A 19438-nucleotide genomic window follows, 5' to 3' on the forward strand; every position below is an offset into this window, starting at 1 on the left:
TTGTCATCTCTTAGACTTGTTCTTATCTTGCGGTAGGAAGGCACCCTTGCCTCCTGTAACCATAGAAATAATAGAGACCAGGCCTGGACCAAATAAAATCTTTCCCTTGAAGGGAAGAGAAAGGAGTCTGGACTTAAAGTCATACCCGCAGACCAAGACTTCAACCAGAGCACCCGGCGGGCTAGGACCGCAAAGCCAGAGGCTTTTGCATTTAGGCAAATAATTTGCAGGTTCGCATCACAGATAAAAGAATTAGCAATTCTCATAGCTCTAATTCTGTCTTGAAAATCCTCAAGGAGAGACTCCACATCAATGAGTTCCGACAAAGAGTCACACCAGTAGGTAACCAACCTGATGACAATACTCTGTCACCCCTCAAGGGGGCGCTAATATACACAGAATATATATAGTGCTAGATCACTCCTATAATGTCAACAGATTACAAAATACAACAAAAATACAGTGTATATATAGTGTGATAAAATATACAAAATGATATAACTTATCAGTCCATAGGTGAATCAATCACTGAAAAAAGTGTTGTCCATTTGGACTTGCTTCCTTTTTATTCTTGAATTCACGGCAGCTCCTTCCCAAATAGAAGAGGTTAACAGGAATCTGTGATGGTATAAAACAAACACACAGAAGGGCGCCTCCTAGTGTAATAAAGTACAGATGGTGTACAAATATGTGATAACAGATGTTCAGGTACTCACAAGTGTGGCAGCACTCACTCGTGAATACTTAGAGAAAAATTGGAGGTACAGACACGAGTATGATGCGAAATTAGAATGAATTTATTAACAGGTAGTGCAAAGGCACTACATGAGTGAAAAAATACAAATTAAATGTATACACATATCATGGAGGGGATAAACGCCCCGGGGTAAAATACTGAAAACAGTGAAAACATGAGCAGGAAACAACAGGTTACCTGAGGAACAGCAAGCTAGCTGAGAAACTAGTTGCATTTTAATACACAGTGATATATGTATACACTGCTTTTAAAGACCATTGTTTTAATAAAAGTGATTTTAAAACTTATCACTTGACTGAGAGCCTGTCCATGTTTGTTTGCGGTTGGAGACTACAGCCTAGACTGAGACCTGTGGGAAAAGAACAGTGAGCTGGGACACTGTGAGATTCCAGTATGCACTACTAAGCACGAGTGAGTGCTGCCACACTTGTGAGTACCTGAACATCTGTTATCACATATTTGTACACCATCTTTACTTTATTACACTAGGAGGCGCCCTTCTGTGTGTTTGTTTTATACCATCACAGATTCCAGTCACACCAGTAGGTAGATGCTCCGGCAACTGCAGCCACCAGTTGAAACAAAAATTGCGTATGTTGAAACATCTTTCTCAGAAAGGTTTCCATTTTCTTATCCGTCGGCTCTCTGAACGAAGAGCTATCCTCAAGAGGTATAGTAGTATGTTTAGCAAGCATAGAGAGAGCACCATCCACCTTAGGAACGGAGCCCCACAAATCCAGTTGAGAGTCCGGGACCGGGAACAGCTTTTTAAAGGTAGATGAGGGGGAAAGGGAAGAACCATTCTTTCTTAATAATGTTCGCCATCTTAACCTGGCACAGGAAAAGTCAAAGGAACTTTCCTGTCTTTGTAAACTCTATCTAATTTAGGTATCATACGTTCTTCAGGCAGCACAGCCTCTGGAACCTCTAACGTATACAGAACGCAAGTGCTCAATTTTTAATTCTAAAGGACGGTTCTTCTGCAGCAGGAGGCTTAAACGCTAAGGACTCCGACCCAGAAAGTTTACCCTCTGAAGCTACAGAGGTTAACTCATCATCGGATAACTGGGACATAATAGCTAAATCCGATAAATATTTAGATGACTCCGGGTCAGGAGAGCTATGTTTTACCTTTCTCTTGCGTTTGTAGGAGTGAGGTAATGCACTGAGGGAAGCAGACACCGCCGTTTGTAACTGCGCGGCAAAGTCCGCAGGAAGAAGACCCCTTTGGATTGGAGGATTAGATGTGCTACGGGGAACTGCATGTGGAGTGGATAATGTAGCAAGGGTAGTAATCTCAAGGGACGCAGAGTCCTGAGAGGTAGACGGCTCAGAGGGATTAAGAGCCTTAGCAGGCTTGTCTCACTTCTTAGACTTTATAACGGTGTTAAGGCATGTGGAACATAATTGATTGGACAGGAAAACCACAGCCACCTCACAATATAAACAGGTATGATTTAGTACAAAAGTAGAACCTTCTAACATGTCAGAGTCCTTCATAGCTCAGGTTATACCCACAGAAGGACACAAATAAAAACATTTTTTTATTATAGAAATCTGCACCTTTATACTCCCAATGGCTGGGGCACTCACCACCTCCTAGACCCAGACAGTTGACAGAGGAAATGCTCTCCTCAAGTTCAAGTCTCAGCTGGAATGGAGGAAATGAACATAGACCCACATGGAGTGTAAGACAGTACTTCCCTGTTATGCTATTCCCTGTTATGCTATGCAACACTTTCAAAAACTAAAGTGAAACCTGTTTGTTCCAGCCAAAAACACACAGTCTATCAGCCCAGTAAAAAAATCACACAAAGCAGCATGTAAATAATTAATACACTGATTAATTAACCCCAACTGTTCAATAAACCCCCTTCAGAGGATATTAACCCTGGATCCTATCAAGGTATAAAGGAGCCACACTGTGACCCTGTTATAGCGTTTTATGTGTAAAAATTGAAACAATCTTACCTCCAGGATCTATGCTGTGGAACAGAAAACAGCCTCTCAAGTGGCACAGTCTTATAGCAGCGCTCCTGACATGTACTCTGAATGAGAGAAACAGGCAGTGAAACTCATCAACACTGATTGCTTAGGAGCTGTTAGCAGTAGTCTGGATGGTTTCGCAGTAAAACTGTGCCTGCATCTCCAGACTCTAACTTTCATCAATACTCTCACTGAGAGGTTGACATGACTAATTAAAACTCTAGTCCTATCTCGAAGGGCAGATACACTTTTTCAGGACTCTCCAAATCTTTTGACACTTCTCTGCCACCTCCTGTGACGAAAGGCAAAGAATGACTGGGGTAATGAGGAAGTGGGAGGGATATTTAAGCCTTTGGCTAGAATGTCTTTGCCTCGTCCTGGTGGTCAGGTGTTGTATTTCCCAAGAGTAAGGAATGAACCCGTGGACTCTCCCTATCTTAGGAAGGAAAAGTGCTACATTTTTTAGCATTATTTTGGATTGTGCTCGAACACAACTTGTAATACAAGCACAATAATCAGATTAATAGTGCTCCCTGACCTTGCCATTAAGTATAGTTTTTTTATGCATTAACATGCTTTGGTTTAAAATATTTAACCATCCACTTATAATACCACATATTATGGGTTATAGTTTGTGCAAAAGATAACACACCCTACGCTATCAATTAAGCTCCACTTATACTCTAACCTTATGGGGTAGATTTATTAAATGTTGGGCAGACATGATCCGCTGTAGTGGATCATGTCCGCCCGACATCGATAAATGCCGACAAGGGGGTGTCAATCATCCCAATCTGATCTGATCAGGATGACAGCTGTCCGTCACCTCAGAGGTGGCGGATGAGTTAAGGAGCAGGGGTCTTACTTCAGGGGTAGATTGCAGCATCCACTGCTTGATAAATTTACCCCTATGTGTTTAATAGTGCAAAGCAGTTAAAGTGCCCCTTGTGAACTACAAGCATATAAACTCCCGAGCCACCATTAACCAGCCTTGTCCTGTTTGGAAGCTGGAATGCTTATGGCTCCTGAGCAGGATTTTCCTATATGTTCAACTCCTTTTCAGGGGTTAAATATATAGGGTTAGGATACAAGTGTTAAGCGGGACTCGATAAGCAATATTGCGACCTTGTGTTTAGCTGTAATTTTCCTCTTACTCATTTACTGTACCCACAGTTTTTCTCGCCATTAAATGGACTTTCTAAAGATACCATTATTTTCATCATATCTTATAATTTACTATAAAAAAATATATAAAATATGATGAAATCTATTAAACATCTACAACCACCAAAAAACACCCATTCTAAATAGTTTCTAAATGTTGTCCTGAATTTAGAAATACCCAATGTTTACATGTTCTTTGCTTTTTTTGCAAGTTATAGGGCAATAAGTACACGTAGCACTTTGCTATTTCTAAACCATTTTTTTTCTCTCCAAAATTAGCGATAGTTACATTGGAACACTGATAACTGTCAGGAATCCTTGAATAACCCTTCACATGTATATATTTCTTTTTAGTAGACAACCCAAAGTATTGACTTGTGCCCATTTTGGTATATTTCATGCCACCATTTCACCGCCAAAGGCAATCAAAAAAAAAAGTTCACTTTTCACAAACGTTAGGTTCCTCACTGAAATTATTTACAAACAGCTTGTACAATTAAGGCAAAACTAGTTCTAAATGCTTATCTTGGATCCCCTTTGTTCAGAAATAGCAGACATATATGACTTTGGCATTACTTTTTGGTTATTAGAAGGATGCTAAATGCCAGCAGTGAAGGGGTTAATTATGTAGCTTGTAGTGAACTTGTAGGGTTAATTTTAGCTTTAGTGTAGAGATCAGCCTCCCACCTGACACATCCCACCCCCTGATCCCTCCCTGCCCCACCTCAAACAGCTCCTTTCCTTCCCCCACCCCACAATTGTCACCGCCATCTAAAGTACTGGCTTAAAAACTCTGCCAGTACTAAAATAAAAGGCTTTTTTTTCTTTCTTTTTTTCCCCATATATATTCTGCAGTGTAGGATCCCCCCTTAGCCCCCAACCTCCCTCATTCCCTAAAACAGCTCTCTAACCCTCCCCCCTCTACCTATTTGTTGCCATCTTGGGTACTGGCTGCTGTCTGCCAGTACCCAGTTTGCTACAAAATGCTATTAAAAAAAATTAAATTAAACACCCCATTTTTCTGTAGTGTTACTGCCCCCCTCAATACATAACCCACCTCCCCCTCCCAGATCCATTTCCCAAACACTTATTTCCCCCCCTCAAACTCCATGAAGAAATATCACAGTAGCGCGCACGTGCGCCCCTGCCCTTTGTGCACATGCGTGCGCTCCCTCTGTCGGCACTCCCGGCATCCGAAACTCATCTGCAGCTATAGGCCGCCCACCCTTCTCTATCGTATCCCTCCCACGCCACCAACAATCAGCACTATCACTGTCCGATGCAGAGGGTATCTAAAAAAGGGTATTGCACGATGCCTCAACATCGAGGCATTGCTGAAATACCCTGAAAGCATCTGGAAGCGATCACGATCACTTCCAGTGCTTGAAACCCCAGAGGACGTGCCATGCACATCCTTGGTCATTAACTAACACCCAATGTAGGACGTGCTTTACACATCCTCGGTCGCCAAGGGGTTAACATAGCAGTTCTTACATGTTTGATTTATTTTCAGTCTGACTCCTTATGCCTGGATTTTAGGGCACATACATAAATACATCCCTTAGGTCACCTAAACCTCGCAATTCTTCCCAGACAGATGCATTTAACTTACCACAAGTCCACTCCCTCATCGTACTTGCGGGCTCCGTACAGTAGCTCAGGAGCTCGATACCACCTGTAGAGAGAGTCTAGCTTAGAAAAGAAGTGTGACACAACCAACAAGTGCACCCACACACTGTTTACCACTAACAATCCACCAGCCAACATCTTAATTACACACTGTTTGGCTGTGACAATACATTTTCTTCCTTTCTCTCACAGTACTTGCCTGGTAGCAACCTGGTGGCTATAGAGACGGCCTCTGTCATTGAAGAAAACCCGGGCCAAGCCAAAGTCTGCTATCTTAAGCAGGCCCGTGGAGCTAATGAGAAGGTTTGCTGGCTTCAAGTCCTGTTAGAGAAGGATCAGATGTACATGAATATAGAATAGCTGTAAAACTAAACATATATATCACACTCTCTCTGTACATACAGGCTACTCACTCTGTGCATTATGGAGTTTTCATGGCAAAACTTGACACCTTTAAGAAGCATCATCATGTAACCTTTCACTTGGGCCTCAGTCAGTGGCTGGTCAGAGTTCCTGATGACCTCAGAGAGGTCAGAGAGCATGTACTCAAAAACGAGTACAAACCCTGTACCATGAGGGAAGACATCCCTCAACTTGACAACCTGCAGCGGCACATAAAGGATTGTTTCAATGTAAGAATGTGATTAGAAGGTTAAGAAAGTCATGGGTATGTGTTATTATCACAGTGCAATATATATATATATATATACACATATACATACACACACACACACACACACACACACACACACACAGTATACAACAGAAGTTAGTACACCCCTGGGCAATATCACTAAATTATCAAATAATTCAAAATTGTATCACCTCTCAATTTCAATAATTGTTTTATTGTTTTATTTCTAAAATGACAAGTAGAGTATTTCCTATTATGAACAATTAAAAACAAATACTTTAGAAAGATTATATTGAAAATACAGGCCCCAAAGTAGAAACTTAATGCAACAAAAGTCACTGACACAACACAAGTTAGTCACTGACACACAAGTTAGATCGCTGAAACAAAATTGAGTACAGCTATGATTTCCAATTAGACTAATTGAATGAGCATAGTTATCAGAACAGTCAAATTTTTTGACCTATGGGCTATGTCTATCCGCAAGTCTGCATCATGCCTCCACATGAAAAAGAATTGCCAGAGGAATTGAAAAATCTGATTGTGAGACTTCACAAAGATGGAAAAGAGGATACAAGAAGATTGGTGACCAACTAAAAGTCATTCAAAACGCAGTTGCAGCAGTAATCAGGAGGTATAGATCGATACACATTACAGACAGTGTGCTACTTGAACAATCTAGCTCTGAAAAACAGGCAACAGGGAAGTGCTTCAGATTTATACGAAAAACGGGGGTGGGGCGTGAGGGCGCTAGTGAAAGCTTAAGAAATCTAAATGGTGAATATTTAACACAATATGTGTCTGTATAGTCAATGTCTGCTCAATTGAATGCTATAAATATATAAATAAACACTGAAGAAATTGGTTTTATATAAGTATTGTGTAATAGTTTGTGTTGTTTAACGTTTTAAGATATATTATGACCATATATCATAATTTATAATAATGTGAATAAAGTGCACTGTGTGACAAATCTTCTGCAACCAAAATTCTTTGATTATTAATATACAATGCTATATAGAATCAATGCTACTCTTGAAAATTTCATACGTCTTAGACTTTGTATTTCAAAATGTGTTAACTTACAAATTCTAAGTATACCGATGTTCAAAAAAACATAATTTATGCTTACCTGATAAATTCCTTTCTCCTGTAGTGTGATCAGTCCACGGGTCATCATTACTTCTGGGATATTACTCCTCCCCAACAGGAAGTGCAAGAGGATTCACCCAGCAGAGCTGCATATAGCTCCTCCCCTCTACGTCACTCCCAGTCATTCGACCAAGGACCAACGAGAAAGGAGAAGCCAAGGGTGTAGTGGTGACTGGAGTATAATTTAAAAAATATTTACCTGCCGCAAAAAAACAGGGCGGGCCGTGGACTGATCACACTACAGGAGAAAGGAATTTATCAGGTAAGCATAAATTATGTTTTCTCCTGTTAAGTGTGATCAGTCCACGGGTCATCATTACTTCTGGGATACCAATACCAAAGCAAAAGTACACGGATGACGGGAGGGATAGGCAGGCTCTTTATACAGAAGGAACCACTGCCTGAAGAACCTTTCTCCCCAAAATAGCCTCCGATGAAGCAAAAGTGTCAAATTTGTAAAATTTGGAAAAAGTATGAAGTGAAGACCAAGTTGCAGCCTTGCAAATCTGTTCAACAGAGGCCTCATTCTTAAAGGCCCAAGTGGAAGCCACAGCTCTAGTGGAATGAGCTGTAATTCTTTCAGGAGGCTGCTGTCCAGCAGTCTCATAAGCTAAACGAATTATGCTACGAAGCCAAAAAGAGAGAGAGGTAGCAGAAGCTTTTTGACCTCTCCTCTGACCAGAGTAAACGACAAACAGGGAAGACGTTTGTCGAAATTCTTTAGTTGCCTGTAAGTAAAATTTTAGGGCACGAACTACATCCAGATTGTGCAGAAGACGTTCCTTCTTTGAAGAAGGATTTGGACACAAGGATGGAACAACAATCTCTTGATTGATATTCCTGTTAGTGACTACCTTAGGTAAGAACCCAGGTTTAGTACGCAGAACTACCTTATCCGAGTGAAAAATCAAATAAGGAGAATCACAATGTAAGGCTGATAACTCAGAGACTCTTCGAGCCGAGCAAATAGCCATTTAAAATAGAACTTTCCAAGATAACAACTTTATATCAATGGAATGAAGGGGTTCAAACGGAACGCCCTGTAAAACGTTAAGAACAAGGTTTAAACTCCATGGCGGAGCAACAGTTTTAAACACAGGCTTAATCCTGGCCAAAGCCTGACAAAAAGCCTGAACGTCTGGAACTTCTGACAGACGTTTGTGCAACAGAATGGACAGAGCTGAGATCTGTCCCTTTAAGGAACTAGAAGATAAACCCTTTTCTAAACCTTCTTGTAGAAAAGACAATATCCTAGGAATCCTAACCTTACTCCAAGAGTAACCTTTGGATTCGCACCAATATAGGTATTTACGCCATATCTTATGGTAAATTTTTCTGGTAACAGGCTTCCTAGCCTGTATTAAGGTATCAATAACTGACTCAGAAAAACCACGTTTTGATAAAATCAAGCGTTCAATTTCCAAGCAGTCAGCTTCAGAGAAGTTAGATTTTGATGTTTGAAAGGACCCTGTATCAGAATGTCCTGTTTCAGAGGTAGAGACCAAGGTGGACAGGATGACATGTCCACCAGATCTGCATACCAAGTCCTGCGTGGCCATGCAGGTGCTATTAGAATCACAGATGCTCTCTCCTGCTTGATTCTGGCAATCAATCGAGGAAGCATCGGGAAGGGTGGAAACACATAAGCCATCCTGAAGGTCCAAGGTGCTGTCAAAGCATCTATCAGGACCGCTCCCGGATCCCTGGATCTTGACCCGTAACGAGGAAGCTTGGCGTTCTGTCGAGACGCCATGAGATCTATCTCTGGTTTGCCCCAATGACGAAGTATTTGGGCAAAGACCTCCGGATGAAGTTCCCACTCCCCCGGATGAAAAGTCTGACGACTTAAAAAATCCGCCTCCCAGTTCTCCACTCCCGGGATGTGGATTGCTGACAGGTGGCAAGAGTGAAACTCTGCCCAGCGAATTATCTTTGATACTTCCATCATTGCTAGGGAGCTTCTTGTCCCTCCCTGATGGTTGATGTAAGCTACAGTCGTGATGTTGTCCGACTGAAACCTGATGAACCCCCGAGTTGTCAACTGGGGCCAAGCCAGAAGGGCATTGAGAACTGCTCTCAATTCCAGAATGTTTATTGGTAGGAGACTCTCCTCCTGATTCCATTGTCCCTGAGCCTTCAGAGAATTCCAGACGGCGCCCCAACCTAGAAGGCTGGCGTCTGTTGTTACAATTGTCCAGTCTGGCCTGCTGAATGGCATCCCCCTGGACAGATGTGGCCGAGAAAGCCACCATAGAAGAGAATTTCTGGTCTCTTGATCCAGATTCAGAGAAGGGGACAAGTCTGAGTAATCCCCATTCCACTGACTTAGCATGCACAATTGCAGCGGTCTGAGGTGTAGGCGTGCAAAGGGTACTATGTCCATTGCCGCCACCATTAAGCCGATTACCTCCATGCATTGAGCCACTGACGGGTGTTGAATGGAATGAAGGACACGGCATGCACTTTGAAGTTTTGTTAACCTGTCTTCTGTCAGGTAAATTTTCATTTCTACAGAATCTATAAGAGTCCCCAGGAAGGGAACTCTTGTGAGTGGAAAGAGAGAACTTTTCTTTTCGTTCACCTTCCATCCATGCAACCTTAGAAATGCCAGTACTAACTCGGTATGAGACTTGGCAGTTTGAAAGCTTGAAGCTTGTATCAGAATGTCGTCTAGGTACGGAGCTACCGAAATTCCTCGCGGTCTTAGTACAGCCAGAAGAGCACCCAGAACCTTTGTGAAGATTCTTGGAGCTGTAGCCAATCCGAATGGAAGAGCTACAAACTGGTAATGCCTGTCTAGAAAGGCAAACCTTAGATACCGGTAATGATCTTTGTGAATCGGTATGTGAAGGTAAGCATCTTTTAAATCCACTGTGGTCATGTACTGACCCTTTTGGATCATGGGTAAAATTGTCCGAATAGTCTCCATTTTGAACGATGGAACTCTTAGGAATTTGTTTAGGATCTTTAAATCCAGGATTGGCCTGAAAGTTCCCTCTTTTTTGGGAACCACAAACAGATTTGAGTAAAACCCTTGTCCCTGTTCCGACCGTGGAACTGGATGGATTACTCCCATTAACAAAAGCTCTTGTACGCAGCGTAGAAAAGCCTTTCTCTTTGTTTGGTTTGTTGACAACCTTGACAGATGAAATCTCTCTCTTGGAGGAGAGTATTTGAAGTCCAGAAGGTATCCCTGAGATATTATCTCTAGCGCCCAGGGATCCTGGACATCTCTTGCCCAAGCCTGGGCGAAGAGAGAAAGTCTGCCCCCCACTAGATCCGATCCCGGATCGGGGGCCCTCAATTCATGCTGTTTTAGGGGCAGCAGCAGGTTTCCTGGCCTGCTTGCCCTTGTTCCAGGACTGGTTAGGTCTCCAGCCTTGTCTGTAGCGAGCAACAGATCCTTCCTGTTTTGGAGCAGAGGAAGTTGATGCTGCTCCTGCTTTGAAATTACGAAAGGAACGAAAATTAGACTGTCTAGCCTTAGGTTTGGCTCTGTCTTGAGGCAGGGCATGGCCTTTACCTCCTGTAATGTCAGCGATAATTTCTTTCAATCCGGGCCCAAATAAGGTCTGCCCTTTGAAAGGTATATTAAGTAATTTAGACTTAGAAGTAACGTCAGCTGACCAGGATTTTAGCCACAGTGCTCTGCGCCCCTGAATGGCGAATCCGGAATTCTTAGCCGTAAGTTTAGTTAAATGTACTACGGCATCCGAAATGAATGAATTAGCTAGCTTAAGGACTCTAAGCTTGTCCGTAATCTCATCCAGAGTGGCTGAACTAATGGTCTCTTCCAGAGACTCAAACCAGAATGCCGCCGCAGCCGTGACCGGCGCAATGCATGCAAGGGGTTGCAATATAAAACCTTGTTGAACAAACATTTTCTTAAGGTAACCCTCTAACTTTTTATCCATTGGATCTGAAAAGGCACAGCTATCCTCCACCGGGATAGTGGTACGCTTAGCTAAAGTAGAGACTGCTCCTTCCACCTTAGGGACCGTTTGCCATAAGTCCCGTGTGGTGGTGTCTATCGGAAACATCCTTCTAAATATCGGAGGGGGTGAGAACGGCACACCGGGTCTATCCCACTCCTTAGTAATAATTTCAGTTAGTCTCTTAGGTATAGGAAAAACGTCAGTACTCGATGGTACCGCAAAATATTTATCCAACCTACACATTTTCTCTGGTATTGCAACTGTGTTACAATCATTCAGAGCCGCTAACACCTCCCCTAGTAATACACGGAGGTTTTCCAGCTTAAATTTAAAATTTGAAATATCTGAATCCAATCTGTTTGGATCAGAACCGTCAGCCGCAGAATGAAGCTCTCCGTCCTCATGTTCTGCAAGTTGTGACGCAGTATCTGACATGGCCCTAACATTATCAGCGCACTCTGTTCTCACCCCAGAGTGATCACGCTTACCTCTTAGTTCTGGTAATTTAGCCAAAACTTCAGTCATAACAGTAGCCATATCCTGTAATGTGATTTGTAATGGCCGCCCAGATGTACTCGGCGCCACAATATCACGCACCTCCCGAGCGGGAGATGCAGGTACTGACACGTGAGGCGAGTTAGTCGGCATAACTCTCCCCTCGTTGTTTGGTGAAATGTGTTCAATTTGTACAGATTGATTTTTATTTAAAGTAGCATCAATGCAGTTAGTACATAAATTTCTATTGGGCTCCACTTTGGCATTAGCACATATAGCACAGATGTCTTCCTCTGAATCAGACATGTTTAACACACTAGCAAATAAACCAGCAACTTGGAAATACTTTTCAAGTAATTTACTATAATATGCAAACGTACTGTGCCTATAAGAAGCACAGAAAAAGTAATGACAGTTGAAAGTTAATAAACTGAAAGGTTATAGCATCAAATCTTTGTAAAAAACACAATTTTAGCAAAGGCTTGTTCCCATTAGCAAAGGATAACTAACCCTGATAGCAGAAAAAAAGTTACAGAAATAAACGTTTTTTATCACAGTCAACTACAATCTCACAGCTCTGCTGTGAGGATTACCTCCCTCAAAACAAGTTTTGAAGACCCCTGAGTTCTGTAGAGATGAACCGGATCATGCAGGAAATACAATGAGCTTCTGACTGAATTTTTTGATGCGTAGCAAAAGCGCCAAAAAAGGCCACTCCCCCTCACACACAACAGTGAGAGAGATCAGTAAACTGTCATAAATTAAATCAAACAACTGCCAAGTGGAAAAAAATAGTGCCCAAAACATTTTATTCACCCAGTACCTCAGAAAATGAAAACGATTTTACATTCCAGCAAAAAACGTTTAACATAAATTAAGAGTTATTAAAAAGCCTGTTGCCAGTCCCTGCAAATTAGGCTAAAGTCTTATGTACACAGTGTAATTCCAGTGAAGTACCATTCCCCAGAATACTGAAGTGTAAAATAACATAATTTATGCTTACCTGATAAATTTATTTCTCTTGTAGTGTATCCAGTCCACGGATCATCCATTACTTATGGGATATTAACTCCTCCCCAACAGGAAGTGCAAGAGGATTCACCCAGTAGAGCTGCTATATAGCTCCTCCCCTAACTGCCATTACCAGTCATTCGACCGAAAACATGCAGAGAAAGGAAAACCATAGGGTGCAGTGGTGACTGTAGTTTAATGGAAAAATTACCTGCCTTAAAGGGCGGGTCGTGGACTGGATACACTACAAGAGAAATAAATTTATCAGGTAAGCATAAATTATGTTTTCTCTTGTTAAGTGTATCCAGTCCACGGATCATCCATTACTTATGGGATACCAATACCAAAGCTAAAGTACACGGATGACGGGAGGGACAGGCAGGCTCTTTATACGGAAGGAACCACTGCCTGAAGAACCTTTCTCCCAAAAACAGCCTCCGAAGAAGCAAAAGTGTCAAATTTGTAAAATTTGGAAAAAGTATGAAGAGAAGACCAAGTTGCAGCCTTGCAAATCTGTTCAACAGAAGCCTCATTCTTAAAGGCCCAAGTGGAAGCCACAGCTCTAGTAGAATGTGCTGTACTTCTTTCAGGAGGCTGCTGTCCAGCAGTCTCATAGGCTAACCGTATTATGCTACGAAGCCAAAAGGAGAGAGAGGTAGCCGAAGCTTTTTGACCTCTCCTCTGACCAGAATAAACGACAAACAGGGAAGACGTTTGTCGAAAATCCTTAGTTGCCTGTAGATAAAATTTCAGGGCACGGACTACATCTAGATTGTGTAGCAGACGTTCCTTTTTCGAAGAAGGATTAGGACACAAAGATGGAACCACAATCTCTTGATTGATATTCCTGTTAGTGGCCACCTTAGGTAAGAACCCAGGTTTAGTACGCAGAACTACCTTGTCTGAATGAAAAATCAGATAAGGAGAATCACAATGTAAGGCAGATAACTCAGAGACTCTTCGAGCCGAGGAAATCGCCATTAAAAACAGAACTTTCCAAGATAACAACTTGATATCAATGGAATGAAGGGGTTCAAACGGAACCCCCTGTAAAACATTAAGAACTAAGTTCAAACTCCATGGTGGAGCAACAGTTTTAAACACAGGCTTGATCCTAGCTAAAGCCTGACAAAAAGCTTGAACGTCCGGAACTTCTGACAGACGTTTGTGTAAAAGAATGGACAGAGCTGAAATCTGTCCCTTTAAGGAACTAGCGGATAAACCCTTTTCTAAACCTTCTTGTAGAAAAGACAATATCCTCGGAATCCTAACCTTACTCCATGAGTAACTCTTGGATTCGCACCAATATAAGTATTTGCGCCATATCTTATGGTAAATCTTTCTGGTAACAGGCTTCCTAGCCTGTATTAAGGTATCAATAACTGACTCAGAAAAACCACGTTTTGATAAAATCAAGCGTTCAATTTCCAAGCAGTCAGCTTCAGAGAAATTAGATTTTGATGTTTGAAGGGACCCTGGATCAGAAGGTCCTGTTTCAGAGGTAGCGACCAAGGTGGACAGGATGACATGTCCACTAGATCTGCATACCAAGTCCTGCGTGGCCATGCAGGCGCTATTAGAATCACTGATGCTCTCTCCTGTTTGATTCTGGCAATCAATCGAGGAAGCATCGGGAAGGGTGGAAACACATAAGCCATCCCGAAGGTCCAAGGTGCTGTCAAAGCATCTATCAGAACCGCTCCCGGATCCCTGGATCTGGACCCGTAACGAGGAAGCTTGGCGTTCTGTCGAGACGCCATGAGATCTATCTCTGGTTTGCCCCAACGTCGAAGTATTTGGGCAAAGACCTCCGGATGAAGTTCCCACTCCCCTGGATGAAAAGTCTGACGACTTAAGAAATCCGCCTCCCAGTTCTCCACTCCCGGGATGTGGATTGCTGACAGGTGGCAAGAGTGAGACTCTGCCCAGCGAATTATCTTTGATACTTCCATCATGCTAGGGAGCTTCTTGTCCCTCCCTGATGGTTGATGTAAGCTACAGTCGTGATGTTGTCCGACTGAAACCTGATGAACCCCCGAGTTGTTAACTGGGGCCAAGCCAGAAGGGCATTGAGAACTGCTCTCAATTCCAGAATGTTTATTGGTAGGAGACTCTCCTCCTGATTCCATTGTCCCTGAGCCTTCAGAGAATTCCAGACAGCGCCCCAACCTAGTAGGCTGGCGTCTGTTGTTACAATTGTCCAGTCCGGCCTGCTGAATGGCATCCCCCTGGACAGATGTGGCCGAGAAAGCCACCATAGAAGAGAATTTCTGGTCTCTTGATCCAGATTCAGAGTAGGGGACAAGTCTGAGTAATCCCCATTCCACTGACTTAGCATGCACAATTGCAGCGGTCTGAGATGTAGGCGTGCAAAGGGTACTATGTCCATTGCTGCTACCATTAAGCCGATCACCTCCATGCATTGAGCTACTGACGGGTGTTGAATGGAATGAAGGACACGGCATGCATTTTGAAGCTTTGTTAACCTGTCTTCTGTCAGGTAAATCTTCATTTCTACAGAATCTATAAGAGTCCCCAGGAAGGGAACTCTTGTGAGTGGAAAGAGAGAACTTTTCTTTTCGTTCACCTTCCATCCATGCAACCTTAGAAATGCCAGTACTAACTCGGTATGAGACTTGGCAGTTTGAAAGCTTGAAGCTTGTATCAGAATGTCGTCTAGGTACGGAGCTACCGCAATTCCTCGTGGTCTTAGTACCGCCAGAAGAGCACCCAGAACCTTTGTGAAGATTCTCGGAGCCGTAGCCAATCCGAATGGAAGAGCTACAAACTGGTAATGCCTGTCTAGAAAGGCAAACCTTAGATACCGGTAATGATCTTTGTGAATCGGTATGTGAAGGTAAGCATCTTTTAAATCCACTGTGGTCATGTACTGACCCTTTTGGATCATGGGTAAAATTGTCTGAATAGTTTCCATTTTGAACGATGGAACTCTTAGGAATTTGTTTAGGATCTTTAAATCCAGGATTGGCTTGAAAGTTCCCTCTTTTTTGGGAACCACAAACAGATTTGAGTAAAACCCTTGTCCTTGTTCCGACCGCGGAACCGGATGGATCACTCCCATTAATAAAAGATCTTGTACGCAGCGTAGAAACGCCTCTTTCTTTATTTGGTTTGTTGACAACCTTGACAGATGAAATCTCCCTCTTGGGGGAGAGAATTTGAAGTCTAGAAGGTATCCCTGAGATATGATCTCTAACGCCCAGGGATCCTGGACATCTCTTGCCCAAGCCTGGGCGAAGAGAGAAAGTCTGCCCCCCACTAGATCCGTTCCCGGATCGGGGGCCCTCGATTCATGCTGTCTTAGGGGCAGCAGCAGGTTTCCTGGCCTGCTTGCCCTTGTTCCAGGACTGGTTAGGTCTCCAGCCTTGTCTGTAGCGAGCAACAGCTCCTTCCTGTTTTGGTGCAGAGGAAGTTGATGCTGCTCCTGCTTTGAAATTACGAAAGGAACGAAAATTAGACTGTCTAGCCTTAGGTTTGGCTCTGTCTTGAGGCAGGGCATGGCCTTTACCTCCTGTAATGTCAGCGATAATTTCTTTCAACCCGGGCCCGAATAAGGTCTGCCCTTTGAAAGGTATATTAAGCAATTTAGATTTAGAAGTAACGTCAGCTGACCAGGATTTTAGCCACAGTGCTCTGCGTGCCTGAATGGCGAATCCGGAATTCTTAGCCATAAGTTTAGTTAAATATACTACGGCATCTGAAATAAATGAGTTAGCTAACTTAAGGGCTTTAAGCTTGTGTGTAATCTCATCTAATGGAGCTGATTCAAGTGTCTCTTCCAGAGACTCAAACCAAAATGCTGCTGCAGCCGTGACAGGCGCAATGCATGCAAGAGGTTGCAATATAAAACCTTGTTGAACAAACATTTTCTTAAGGTAACCCTCTAACTTTTTATCCATTGGATCTGAAAAGGCACAGCTATCCTCCACCGGGATAGTGGTACGCTTAGCTAAAGTAGAAACTGCTCCCTCCACCTTAGGGACCGTTTGCCATAAGTCCCGTGTGGTGGCGTCTATTGGAAACATCTTTCTAAATATCGGAGGGGGTGAGAACGGCACACCGGGTCTATCCCACTCCTTAGTAACAATTTCAGTAAGTCTCTTAGGTATAGGAAAAACGTCAGTACTCGCCGGTACCGCAAAATATTTATCCAACCTACACATTTTCTCTGGTATTGCAACTGTGTTACAATCATTCAGAGCCGCTAACACCTCCCCTAGTAATACACGGAGGTTTTCCAGCTTAAATTTAAAATTTGAAATATCTGAATCCAGTTTGTTTGGATCAGAACCGTCACCCGCAGAATGAAGCTCTCCGTCCTCATGTTCTGCAAATTGTGACGCAGTGTCTGACATGGCCCTAATATTATCAGCGCACTCTGTTCTCACCCCAGAGTGATCACGCTTACCTCTTAGTTCTGGTAATTTAGCCAAAACTTCAGTCATAACAGTAGCCATATCCTTTAATGTGATTTGTAATGGCCGCCCAGATGTACTCGGCGCTACAATATCACACACCTCCCGAGCGGGAGATGCAGGTACTGACACGTGAGGCGAGTTAGTCGGCATAACTCTCCCCTCGTTGTTTGGTGAAATATGTTCAATTTGTACAGATTGACTTTTCTATTGGGCTCCACTTTGGCTTTAGCACATATAGCACAGATATCTTCATCTGAATCAGACATGTTTAACACACTAGCAAATAAACTAGCAACTTGGAAATACTTTTCAAGTAATTTACTATAATATGAAAACGTACTGTGCCTATAAGAAGCACAGAAAAAGTTATGACAGTTGAAAATTAATAAACTGAAAAGTTATAGCATCAAATCTTTGTAAAAAACACAATTTTAGCAAAGGATTGCTCTCCATTAGCAAAGGATAACTAACCCTGATAGCAGAAAAAAAATAAAAAAATACAGAAATAAACGTTTTTTTATCACAGTCAACTACAATCTCACAGCTCTGCTGTGAGTGATTACCTCCCTCAAAACAAGTTTTGAAGACCCCTGAGTTCTGTAGAGATGAACCGGATCATGCAGGGAAGACAATAAACTTCTGACTGAATTTTTTGATGTCTCCCCCTCACACATAACAGTGAGAGAGATCAGTAAACTGTCATAAATTAAATAAAACGACTGCCAAGTGGAAAAAAATAGTGCCCAAAACATTTTTTCACCCAGTACCTCAGAAAATTAAACGATTTTACATGCCAGCAAAAAACGTTTAACATTAATAAATTGAGTGTTATTAAAAAGCCTGTTGCTAGTCCCTGCAAATTAGGCTAAAGTTTTATGCATACAGTATAATTCCAGTGAAGTGCCATTCCCCAGAATACTGAAGTGTAAAATATACATACATGACAGCCTGATACCAGTTGCTGCTACTGCATTTAAGGCTGAGTTTACATTATATCGGTATGGCAGAATTTTCTCATCAATTCCATTGTCAGAAAATAATAAGCTGCTACATACCTCTTTGCAGATTAATCTGCCCGCTGTCCCCTGATCTGAAGTTTACCTCTCCTCAGATGGCCGAGAAACAGCAATATGATCTTAACTACTCCGGCTAAAATCATAGAAAAACTCAGGTAGATTCTTCTTCAAATTCTACCAGAGAAGGAATAACACACTCCGGTGCTATTATAAAATAACAAACTTTTGATTCAAGGTATGAAACTAAGTATAATCACCACAGTCCTCTCACACATCCTATCTATTCGTTGGGTGCAAGAGAATGACTGGGAATGGCAGTTAGGGGAGGAGCTATATAGCAGCTCTACTGGGTGAATCCTCTTGCACTTCCTGTTGGGGAGGAGTTAATATCCCATAAGTAATGGATGATCCGTGGACTGGATACACTTAACAAGAGAAATACATACATGACAGCCTGATACCAGATGCTGCTACTGCATTAAAGAGTTAACATTATATCGGTATGGCAGGATTTTCTCATCAATTCCATTGTCAGAAAATAATAAGCTGCTACATACCTCTTTGCAGATTAATCTGCCCGCTGTCCCCTGATCTGAAGTTTACCTCTCCTCAGATGGCCGAGAAACAGCAATATGATCTTAACTACGCCGGCTAAAATCATAGTAAAAACTCAGGTAGAATCTTCTTCAAATCTACCAGAGAAGAAATAACACACTCCGGTGCTATTATAAAATAACAAACTTTTGATTGAAGGAATAAAACTAAGTATAATCACCATAGTCCTCTCACACCTCCTATCTAGTCGTTGGGTGCAAGAGAATGACTGGGAGTGACGTAGAGGGGAGGAGCTATATGCAGCTCTGCTGGGTGAATCCTCTTGCACTTCCTGTTGGGGAGGAGTAATATCCCAGAAGTAATGATGACCCGTGGACTGATCACACTTAACAGGAGAAAGTATCTTAATTCAAATACTCTATAGGTATTTCTCTTTTATACAAATATATGCCAAAAAAACCGAAGAGGAGAATAAATGTTAATAAAAGTTATTTATTATAACAATATAAGAATCAGATTAGATAAAAGGGACGTCTCCCCAAAATGTAAAAAAATAAAAACTAAAAACTAATATCTGTTAACAATGGAATCTAAATTCCTAATAATTTCTGCAACTCTGTATAACAAGGGAGTCTTTGCAATCAGGTTTCTAAGAATTTCCCATT

General features: G+C 42.2%; 1 protein-coding gene across 1 annotated transcript in view; it reads right to left on the reverse strand.

The window, feature by feature from the left end:
* The window catches only part of CDK20 (cyclin dependent kinase 20), a 164462-nt gene that overhangs the window by 39287 nt on the left and 105737 nt on the right, over window positions 1-19438 (reverse strand). The window contains exons 4-6 of the mRNA XM_053695852.1: window positions 5950-6138; window positions 5736-5857; window positions 5520-5582 (exon numbers count right to left, since the gene is read on the reverse strand). Of these exons, the coding sequence (XP_053551827.1) occupies window positions 5520-5582; window positions 5736-5857; window positions 5950-6138 (374 nt within the window). The remainder of the gene's footprint in view (window positions 1-5519; window positions 5583-5735; window positions 5858-5949; window positions 6139-19438) is intronic.

Source organism: Bombina bombina, chromosome 12 (genome assembly GCF_027579735.1).
Source record: "Bombina bombina isolate aBomBom1 chromosome 12, aBomBom1.pri, whole genome shotgun sequence".
NCBI classification, from domain to species: Eukaryota; Metazoa; Chordata; class Amphibia; order Anura; family Bombinatoridae; genus Bombina; species Bombina bombina.